We start from the raw sequence: 11,590 nt of genomic DNA, 5'->3' as shown, positions 1-11,590 counted from the left end.
TTTCTAAGTGACCCCAAACTTTTGACCGGTAGTGTAGCTCAGCGTAAATTCTTTCAGGAAGACCTAATTTTTAATTGATGCACTCCTAAATCAATTCAGCTGTTCTTCTAATAAATGTATATTTTATCCTGATGTGTATAACTGTTGCATATCTGCAACTAGTCTCTCCTGACTGAAATGTATCTCAGGGTAAATACTTCTGGAAGACCTCACTCTTAATCAATGCTCCACCTAACTCCAATTAGCTGTTGGAGGCGTTCACCTTCCTGCTAAACCAATCAGAATCGTTACACAATGGCAAGGGCCAATCACAGAGTCACAACCCTGCTTTAAATAATCCTTTCTCTCTTTGCTATCAGCTGTCGTTGCGGGCAAAGAGTGCAACCCTCCACCCACCCCTCCACTTCCAGTCCTCTACTCCAGCTGACTAGTCCGGAGCCTTCGGTCTGGTCTTCGGGCTCCTTCGTCGCCACCACCGGTGTCTAGATTCCATCGGGGGGGCTGCTGGTTGAGCTGTACAATAAACCTTATTTGCATATCTGCAAAAAAGTCTCTCCTGATTGAAATAATGTATTTTACATCTTGTTATGCATCCTTTAAGTGGCCTAAAAAAACAATGAACACTGACTGCTTTAACTAAAGAAGCTAACGTTTTCAGATGCTACTTTTTTGTCAACAAAATACTATGAGCATATAACGTCTCCTTCTGTACTTGACAGTTTTTGCTACGCGATGATATTATGGACACATGTCAGCCTACTCACAAAGGTATGTACAAGACTAATCTTAATGTATGCAAACTGGTTTTTGTCAAGATGACAATTTTGGCAACCTGTTATCCTGCAGTGTGAGAAGAATAAAAACATGATGGACAGACTGCAGTGTGTTCTGCTCTGTCTCCCAAGCATGAGTAGGCTAACTGTTGGCTTGGCGATGCCAACATTTATTCCAATATACTCAAAAAACCTGGTATTTTTAAGGTTGTTTCCTAAATTTGCCGTAAGTTGGGTTTTCAAAGCTACTGGAGTTTCTTTTGTTTAACTCACTGACCATATCTTCATCAGTTAGTTCCACACGGGGAGTCACTGTCCTTTGTGATGAACTGATCTTTTCAAATTTACCTTTGCTCTCTGGACATAAGAGACCTGCTGTCTCTATCATGTAGTCTTTCAAAAACTCGCCTTCTGAGAAAGGCTTGCTAGCCTTTGCTAATTTAAATGCTAGCAGAAAACTTCCCTTGGTGCTGGACTCTTGAATCGCAGTTTGTCGATGAAAAAAAATGTTGCTGAGTCCGTAAATTAGCCATCGACCTCTCAGCAGTAGCCACCCGTTCTTACGTTGACCGCTTGCTAGCATAGTTAGCATGCTTTGTTGCAAAGTGACGGCTGATGTTGTATTCTTTAAAAACTGCGACAGTTTCCTGGCATATCAGACATACAGCCGTTGATTGGACATCATTAAAAAAATATTTTGCTGTCCACTCCGTCTTAAACACTCGGCACTCATGGTCAACTTTTCTTTTCTTTGGTCCGCTCATTGTGCGTGCTATGTGTGAAAAAGTGAAGTTGAGGGTAATGCTGCATTCATGTGCGTTTGGGAAACATTGGAGAAACAAATTCCACGGCAATTGCAGGGAAATCCAAAATTAATGTGATTTTATAATAATGAAATTTAATAATATAGTTTGAGATCACTTAGGCGGGCAGGATTAAAAACCCTATTGGGCGGTACGTGGCCCGTTAGTACACGCCAAATTGAAATTATATCAGTGATTATTGGTATGAACATATGTTTTATTATTATTTCAATTGTTTGTTGCACTTGACCCTATAAACGTTCATAGCAACAAAAATGACAAGGGGGGGATAAAGTCAGAAATATAGTTTTTGATAATTAAGAGACGTGGTTTACTTCATAGGCTGGGTTTTACGGTTATTCTGCCTCAATGACATTGTAAACCCTCAATGATCTCTTGAAGATAAATAAAGGTTGATTATTACATTATTGGTTGTATCACATGACAGTGATACAACCAACAGATGTATGCTGGGATTCATTCAAACATGGAATTTATTTTAAAAAGTAGTAAATAAATAAATAAATACATGTTTTTATAATTTGACTGAAGGACACAATTATACTGTTAATCGCAGTTATTTCTGAGACAACTAATTCAACAGCGAAATTTGGTCCAGCTCTACCTGGAAGACAGTGACGTGACTCCCTCGAGTCGGAGAGAAGGATAGAACCGACAGGTAAGAGAGAAGGAGGTTAACTCACCCAAGGGGTCGGCCTTGCCATCCTTGTCGGGGACCGTGAACACACCCACCACCTTGTGACCCTGCTTTCTCAGGTTGCTGTACACCTCCTGGCCAAACACGCTCTGGCCAATTATAGCTAGTTTGAGCTTATTCTGGTAAGAATTCTGAAAAGGAGAGCAAACACATTTCTTGCTTTGATATCTTTGTGTGTACACAGAGCTCTTGACTCGCAGTGGAATTCCAAGATTTCCAACACTTTCCTGACATGGTTAGGTCCATGGGTGTAATGATACTGACAATGGAAAAGCTAATGAAGAGCAGGCAACAGCAGGAGAGTGCCTTTAGCACTCAGGGGGCCACAGGGGCCCACAAGACCCAACTCTTAAAAGGGGCACTCCAGAAATGTTGTTTAGCACTTAAATGTACTAAGCTGGGGATCTAACCCAAACCACAATTTTAAAGAATACATCATAGTTATATCCTAGGGATAAATGATTTAAGGAAAAAATCTAACTGTAATATCTCTGCCAGATATTATTATTATTATTAATATTAATATTATTATTATATATTATTTTTTTTTTTAAGTTTAATATTCACTGTGTAACAGATCAAACATGTCATGGAACATTATAACATGAGACACTGTCAAAACTGCTTTATATTCTTAAATTCTCAATTTCCAGTAACGAGTGATGTGTAACATTACTCCAACATTTATCTTATGAAAAAACAGTATTATATAATGATAAGAGGAGTAAATCATGTCACCGCAAATATTGCACATTTGACTAACCATGGTCTTCACAATTTGCGAATCGCATTCAAAATTCAAACGATTAATCGTTCACACAACTATTTGAATATGTACAAGTTGGAAAAAAATGTCCAACTGACTAGTAATGATAAAGATGTAGATAAACCTATTGTGCAAGTTGCACTATATTGTGATGTCTCAAAAGCGTTCCCTTTGAAATGTCAAATCAATTGAGAGCATCTTTAATACATGAAAACTGTCACTTCAAACTTCCGCTCAATAATCTACAGAAAATGTAATTGGTCAAAAGACCCTACACCTGCTCAATAAATGACCCAACCCAACCCAACGTGACCAAAGTGTTCCAATTAACTTTGAGCAAAAAAAAGCTCAGTTGAGCTAGTTGAGTCAAACCCTGCTGGAAATTACATTAAAATGGAGGTTTGAGGTAGCCGTGAAATTCAGACCCAAATCCGAAAGATTAAGGGTCTGGCTATGAGTAATGAGAATGGCCCAACTCGAGGGGCGGCACCAAGCATGCATTTGAAAAATCACTGCACGCAATTGGAGAACACCACAACCAATGTTTACTGACTCCGGACTTAAACGTAGAAACACTGTCTCTGGCCCGCCTACTGTATATCAGATACACCGGTGTGATTGGTGCAGCTCGGCTCCAAGGGCATGGGTAATGAGCATCATTACTCCCTGCCAGAGTGACCCACTGAGAAAATTCCAATTGTACTTTTCATGCATCATGACTTCTGGAAAGAGACCCACGCATAATGATAATTTGTGGCAGTGCGCCATACAAAACCAACACCAGCCGCCACACATTGCGTTTAGTTGTTATTTTATTATTTTTTTAACGTTATTTAAAACACGCATTCTTTCAGCCGCATTCCCTTTCCTTGCTGTCCTCCATCTCTCTGTCACTCTACACAGACACACTTACACAGCCCCTCCCCTCCGTGCACACGGCGTCTGTCTCCATGAAAACACTGTTGCCAACTTAGCAATTTTGTCGCTAGATTGAAAGATAGGCTACCTTAGTAATAATTATAAGGTCAAATGAATTCCTGTACTGAATTTGTGATTATTGGGCTAAAGATTTCTATTTATTTCTATCTACCTTGCTGAAACTAAGTTTATGCAAATGATTGCGTACTGACGTTACAAATATGCAAAATACTGCGTAATGATGATACAACTATGCAAATGAGGGTATGACACATTATCTATTATGTCACACGTTGTTTATCTTGTTCCTGTTTTATACAGTTTAACCAGTGCTAATTTGAATGAAATCAATGAATTTAAATGGATGAAGGAACAAACAGGATGCCCAATTGTTATTTTCTTTATTTGTCTTTTTTTATTATATTTGCAATGAACAGTTAGTTACCTTTACATCATTAAAAATGGGCATCTCAACTGTACCATGGTACACATATGGGTACAAAGTTGAGACAAAAAAGCACCTTATTTTATGAGCTAATTGTGGCAAAATATAAACCATTTATGGGTATTATTGATTGATAATATCTTAGTCTACAAACTAATGAAATGTCATCATGCGGCATGTCATGTGGAAATTCACTTCTGTTCAGTATCTATTTTTGTATGAAAAATCAAAACGCAAATAAGTGTCTCAACTGTACTCGGTCTACCCTAAAACGCATGACCTGAAATGACCTGGGGTGGAATACAGGCGCCCCCCCTCCCGACCCCCCCATCCGACTGTACCAGCACATGTGTTAAGGAAGGAGGTTTCAAGTTTCCCATGCTCCAATCAAATGCATTTAAAGCCATTTAATCCAAGCAATGACCTACAGTAAGGTAGCTCCACACACATTGGGGCTATTACAGTGCAAAACATTCCCCCCAGATAATGAATGGATGAATGAATGAATGAATGAATGAATGAATGAATGTATATATGGGTAGCCTACAGCCCTGCGGTAGCCAAACTACAGTAAGCCGCTATAACGGGTTACAGTGTGGAGCACATATGCTGATGCAACTCCTCCAGATATTGTATAGCAGGCTAGCGTGAAGGGAAAGGGAGAGGGAGGCGAGCGTCAGTAACGTGGCCACCTGGCACTGTCACACCGTCATTTTTGTTGGAAATATGGCAGCGGAGTGACTAACAATAACCTGGATATGAACTGTAACTCACTGAACCGTTATCAGACCCGAGTCTAGCTCAGTCTTCTCCATGTCACCACTACCGGACATGCTATTGGAATGTATGCTACGTTATGGTTTTGTTTGAATGCAACAAGCATCGACAATATGGTGTAGCATAAGCAACGTTACTCACGGACGAGGTGGAGAATTTCCTTAAGACTTGGCTCGCCGTCCACAACATAATGGCGGTGTTTTATATATATAAAAATGTATTAAAAATCCAAAAGCTGCAGGGTTTTGTCCGCGCTGCTGCTGAGGTATGTGCGTTGCTGGCCACACACACCTGCTACTGTGGGCGTACAATGTGTGTGTGTGTGTGACTGTGTGAGTCAGAGGAGTCGCTGTGTGGCTGTGGGGGCTCGCCACAGCCGGCATGGAGGTAACTGTACTCGACCGCAGCGGGTAAAGTACGTGCTGCTTGGCACCGTACGTGCGCGGTCACGCGGCGCCTACGTTATTACTGTCTCGATCGCGCGGTCACGCTTAGAAATTCATAACATTCTTGAGCCACACTGACCATAGCGGAGTTAGAGGCGTTAGTCTTTGCAAATTACGCTATGTTACTGTAGCAATGCAAACAAATTGAATGAATTGGTTAGGTGCTTATATTTCTAAATTATTTTATTCATAAGCCAACTGAAGATATAGCCTAAATCACAATTTGAATAGTAGACATTTAAAAAAAAATAGGTATTTAACTTGAAAAAAAGCTTTATTAATATATAGGCTGTTAAAACAACTTCTAAAGTAAGACAGCAGCGTCTCAAGCAAGGCCACTTCTACATGACTGCATTCATGTTTCCAACAAACACCATAAACTAGGCAAACACCTAACTAGACAGCCATTAGCCAGTGTTTGCTAACAATTGCTAAATAAAGTTGCTAACATGCTAATAAATTACTTGCATTTCCTGACCTATGTCAGGGTGCTGTACCACCGATGGAGTATGGACTGTCTACACCACCTATTCTGCAATCAGGGGAAAAAAACATGGATGTACAGTGGCTTGAGGAAGTTTACACACCCACGCTAAAGTTGATTAAATAGAGCAATAAAAAAACATTTCACAGGGGCTGTGACGCTTGGAAAAAAAAATGTGTCCACGGAATTACTCCATGCAGGACCTTTTAACTTTTTAGCCAGACGTCTATTTTTGTGTGAGTAGCTGCATTGAGAGCATCAACACTGCTTGTACGCGTTCACTAGCTTGGCCGATAAAGCTGATTCTGAAAAGAGTCAACACACATAAAATACACAGTGTCCTTCTGCACCACCAGTTCTTTCATGGAAAAGATGGACTTGACAAGCAAGGACACTTTTATCTAAAAATTGTCCAATGAGCAACATACAAGCCAATGAGGGGCAACAGTCACCCAAAAATCAGTCAGTATCTGGTGTTATGGCAGGGGTTTATCTGTGAAGAGAACACCTTTCCAAAGTGCCAGACGCCATCGAAGGTGAGCATTTGTCCACTTAAGTCGGTCATGACGACAAACCTCCCCCCCCCCCCCACCAATACAGTAAAACTGCATATTTTAGAATGGCCTTTTATTGTGGCCAGCCTAAGGCACACTTGTGCAATAATCATGCTGTCTAATCAGCATCTTGATATGCCACACCTGTGAGGTGGATGGATTATCTCGGCAAAGGAGAAGTGCTCACTAAAACTGATTTAGATAGATTTGTTAACAATATTTGAGATAAATTAGGCTTTTGTTTACAATAAAAAAGTAATGGGAAAAAAAATCAACCATAATGAAATTTCATTGTAATTTCGGGGGATTGTTGTCGGCTGTGGGAAGCGAGGAAGGCGGGGACGAAGGCTGCCGGCCCAGCTAAGGAATCTACCACACAGATCGACACTGCCAAGCCTCCTACTCACAACACCAGATTGATTGCACACAAAATGGATGAGTTTCAAAAACACACGGAACTGCTGCATTATGATTTTTACAAAAGCCTGGCTGAACACATTTATCATTGGCAGCTAACAGCTAGCAGCTAGCTTTAGCAGCTAACCAGGCAAGAACAAGAAAGGGTAGGTGAATTAAAACAATGTCTGACGTGAAAATGCATCTTGATGTTACGTAAGGGCCCTGTTCGTGTTGTACAAACATATTCATTGCATTGTGTGTCTGCTAAGAGGCACAAAGGCACTCTAAAACTTGCCCTGTTAAACGCAGTTGTACCTCAGTGGACGCTTGTCCACGTAGCTGCAGCTGCTCCGTGTTGCCTGCACCGATTCAGGTCGGGGTCGGAAGTCCTCGCATATTTATAGCAATCATGATTAACATAAAAATTGGCCTGAATTCTCCTTTAAAAACACAGTGAATGGCCATTCCTTTAACCTTTTCTTTGAACAGAGCGCCATCTAGTGAGCTCAGAAAATAAAGAAAAGGCTTCACAAAGCTTAATTTGGCCATCACTAACTGTAGGTAAGAGGGGAAAGGGCAGTCTTTTTAGATATAGTTAAAACATATTTTTTCTATTGAGATTAGTATTTCTAAAGATCTGCTGCCATTGAGCAGCTCCACTGGAGCAGGTGGAGGTTAAGTTCCTCAAGGGCACCTCAGTGGTTTCACAATCCCCACCTGTTAGTCTGGGGATTGAACCAACGACCTCCCGATCAAAAGCTCACGTCTCTGACCTTTAGGCCGCTGCTGCCCCTCGTGGTGCAAAAGGTTAGGTCAGCTCATAACCAGTAGGTAGTAGTGGTGGAAGACGTGTCCAGATCCTTTACCTTAAATAAAAGTACTTGTACCATTCTGTAAAAATACTCCGTTACATGTAAGTCCTGCATTGAAAATGGTACTTCAGTAAAAGCATGTTAGTATCATCAGAAAAATGTACTTAAAGTGTCTAAAGTAAAAGTACTCGATGCAGAAAAAAATCCTTACATTTTATTCTTCTGCATACTTTGGTCAATTTTGGTAAGTGCTCTGTGAATGAAGTTTGATTGAAGCTGGAAACAATCCAAACTGTTTGTATTAAATTGGCTAATCATATCAGTCGTATTTGTAGGCCTGTGTGTTGTCAGGTAGTTTCATTTATAATAAAACATTGCATTTTTCTGAACCTAAAGTAACTAAAGCTGTCAGGTGAATGTAGTGGAGTAAAAAGTACAATATTTCACTCTGAAATGCAGAGTAGAAGTAGAAAGTGGCATGAAAAGAAAAGACTCAAGTAAAGTAAAAGTACCTCCACATTTGGACTTGAGTGAATTTACTTAATTACATTTTTTCACACACACACACACACACACACACACACACACACACACACAAACACACACACCACACACACACACACACACACACACACACACACACACACACACACACACACACACACACACACACACACACACACACACACACACACACACACACACCACACACACACACACACACACACACACACACACACACACACACACACACACGATAAGTAACAATACTTAATTTTAAAAAGGCAGAAACAGGAAGCACTATTCCAGAACTACATCATATGGTCATGTCACAAAAGGATCCAAAGAGAAACCAGGGGAGCAGCTGTGATTTATTTGTGAATAACATGAAAAAGAGGACTAACGCAGTAAGAGCACTGGTGGTGGATGTTGCTCAGGGGTGGGGGGAGGTTCCCAACTTGAGAAATCTACCCGGCATTTTTCCTTACAGACAACAAGGGTTGAACAAACTCCTTTGGCATGAGGGGCAGATTCCCTTCCAACACCGCTGGCTCTGTTTCGGTTCATCCCCTCGCTGCTACCGCGGTCATTCAATCACACAGTACAACTCGACAGTGTGTGGTGTTCAATTGACTGTCAAAACAAGAGTACTCCACAAGTCGTGCTCCAGGATAAGAAGCATTCCTGGAAACAGGGAACAAGCCCTAAAAATCTTAAACATTCCGGAAAGTAATCAACCTTCGTGTCACCACAGGAAACACAGTGGGCCAAATCACTGGTTGATGACTTTTCCACCGACAAGGTGCCAGCGCTGCAGAACTCGAAACAAGGAAAGAGCAACAGGGACTCAAATTCAGAACTAACCCATAAGTCAATAGTCTTGTTGAAGAGAATAAGCCCCGGCAAGCGGTTGGTAAAAGATTCACCTGGATTGTATTTACTGTAATTGCTGCGAAAGTAATCTTATATCTGGTTGCTTTCGACTCCAGCCCGTTCTGGTTGTACTGTAAAAACCTTCCAGTAGTTTTACGGCTCAGCACTGGCACTTTGTTGTTCAAAAGCCGTGACATATCACAAGGAAGGAGGAGGGGGGAGGGGGGTCAGGCGTGTTTCCTCGGGACATACGACCCATGCTAGTGTCGCACACTTCACAACAAGTTACAGGTGACACACAACAAGACATTCTCCCTTTTCACATCACAGCCTGGAGTCATTAGGTCACAGGAAGCGGATTCCTGCTCCGAACTGGACACCGTCACATATCCTACGAGAGGAGAGAAGAAAGAACAAAAGGAGAAGTGAGGAATTACTGTCATCCTAGAACAAGTCCTATATATGTTTTTTTGCTGTTATTGAAAAACGCTGCTACTGTAACGAAAAAATCTCCCCGTCGTGGGATGAATAAAGTATAATCTGATCTAATATATGTAACAGTGCCGTGTGCAGCATTTTAAAGAAAAGGAGAAGATCCAAATGAAGGCGGCTGAACCAGAGTTGGGCATGTTGGCTGTTGGGAGAAATTAAGGGCCGACAACACCACAGACTGACCTGATGGCTGTTTTTTTCACATCATCTGATTCAAGTAAAATACAGGCAGCACAAAACTCAGGGGTGACCCGAGGTACCGTGGTTGTTCTAGTCCCAGATGAATGGGGCTCTCGTTGTTTTTTTGTGAAAGTCAGTAACAACAACATGAGTGAGCCTTTGTCCTGGAATATGTATGAGTGTTGGTTACTAGCAGTCTACCTGTCTCCACTCTGAACTCCCATGGGCACGCAGTAGTTGAGCTCCAGTCTGGCGATGTTGCCGAGCCGCAGCACGATGCCCGCTCCGTACGACCAGCGAATGCACTCGGCTAGCTTCTGAAGGTGTGCCCGCGGACCATCGCCTGCACACACACACACAAAAACACTCAACAAGTTACTAGGTGTGTGAGAAAAAAGAAGAAAAAAAATCAATACAGCATAGTATTGCAATATTTTGGCATATCTGCCCACCCACCGTAGTTAAGGTTGCAGAGGTTGCCTGCGTTGAGGAAGAAGTGCGTTCTGAAAAGGTCTCCGAAGCCACCCTTGCCCGGTCTGAAGGGCAGTGGAGTGTAGAGGTGCAGACCCCCGGCCCAGTACGCCTCTCCACCCAGGTAGTCACCTGGAGCACAACACACACACACACACATACACACACACAGACACACACACACACACACAGACAGTCCATTTAGTTACAAGTTACTGTACTTAAGTACAAAATTACTTATCTTTTCATACCACTTTTTACTTCTACTCCGCTACATTTCAGAGACAAATATTCTACTTTTTAACTCCACTATATTCATCTGACAGCTTTAGCTACTGGTTACTTTACACATTAAGATGTTTCAAACAAAACATAAATAGTTTATAGAGTAAGATGTTTTACTAAAAATTAAACTACCCAATATTACACAGGCCTACAAGTCCAGCTGAAATGATGAACTGTTTGGGTCATTTCTAGTTTGTGATGTGAATGTGAGGATTTTTCTGCATTGAGTACTTTCACTTTTAACACTTTCAGTACATTTTCCTGATGATACTTACTTCCTTTTACTTGAGTAACATTTTAAAAGCTAGACCTTTGCTTGAAATGTATTTACAGTGTGGTATTACTACTTATACTCAAGCAAAGGATCTGAATACTTCTTTCACTACTGGACACTAACATATACATTCAGCTCAAGAGCATTGGATATTTCTCTTTTTGTCTCCGTTTTATTGTCTAGGACAGTAAGCCAGATGTATCCTTTCCCATTTTGACGTAGATAATGGATTAACCATAGTCTCAATTTAAGAAACAGCTGATCATTGCTCCGAAATGTGGATTATTTTGACCACAACTAACATTCTACATTTCCTTTGTTCACGTTTTCTACGACGGCCGGACTGAACGGTTTTTACCTTCACTCTGTGGTCCGATGCTGTACATCCCAAACCCTCGTACACTGGTTGGACCGCCGAGGTAGAACCTAGACAGAAGACAACTATCACTGAACCAGCAACTCACATTGCAGTGGTGTCATAAATCTCACAAATCTGCCATTTAAAAACAGTGATCAGTGAGTCATTAATAGCACAGAGTTGCAAACAATGAAAAGGTTTGGGTGACAAACGATAACACATTCAACAAACGGGTGGGGCTGGGCAATATGGAGAAAATCA

At 41.3% G+C, this 11,590-nt stretch overlaps 2 protein-coding genes across 2 annotated transcripts in view; both read right to left on the bottom strand.

Moving 5' to 3' along the window:
* aldh1l2 (aldehyde dehydrogenase 1 family, member L2) overlaps nt 1-5,576 on the bottom strand; it is a 37,151-nt gene extending 31,575 nt beyond the window's left edge. Inside the window, exons 1-2 of the mRNA XM_032505300.1 lie at nt 5,342-5,576; nt 2,281-2,425 (exon numbers count right to left, since the gene is read on the bottom strand). Coding sequence (XP_032361191.1) covers nt 2,281-2,425; nt 5,342-5,389 — 193 coding nt within the window. The 5' untranslated portion in view covers nt 5,390-5,576. The remainder of the gene's footprint in view (nt 1-2,280; nt 2,426-5,341) is intronic.
* Nucleotides 5,577-8,747: 3,171 nt separating this feature from the next.
* The window catches only part of samm50l (sorting and assembly machinery component 50 homolog, like), a 13,780-nt gene continuing 10,937 nt past the window's right edge, over nt 8,748-11,590 (bottom strand). The window contains exons 12-15 of the mRNA XM_032505313.1: nt 11,330-11,397; nt 10,398-10,544; nt 10,143-10,284; nt 8,748-9,660 (exon numbers count right to left, since the gene is read on the bottom strand). Coding sequence (XP_032361204.1) covers nt 9,615-9,660; nt 10,143-10,284; nt 10,398-10,544; nt 11,330-11,397 — 403 coding nt within the window. The 3' untranslated portion in view covers nt 8,748-9,614. The remainder of the gene's footprint in view (nt 9,661-10,142; nt 10,285-10,397; nt 10,545-11,329; nt 11,398-11,590) is intronic.

The sequence above is a fragment of the Etheostoma spectabile genome, chromosome 23, assembly GCF_008692095.1.
Source record: "Etheostoma spectabile isolate EspeVRDwgs_2016 chromosome 23, UIUC_Espe_1.0, whole genome shotgun sequence".
Classification (NCBI taxonomy): Eukaryota; Metazoa; Chordata; class Actinopteri; order Perciformes; family Percidae; genus Etheostoma; species Etheostoma spectabile.
The sequence above is the reverse complement of the archived record's forward strand: the minus strand, read 5'-3'. Positions and strand labels throughout refer to the sequence as shown.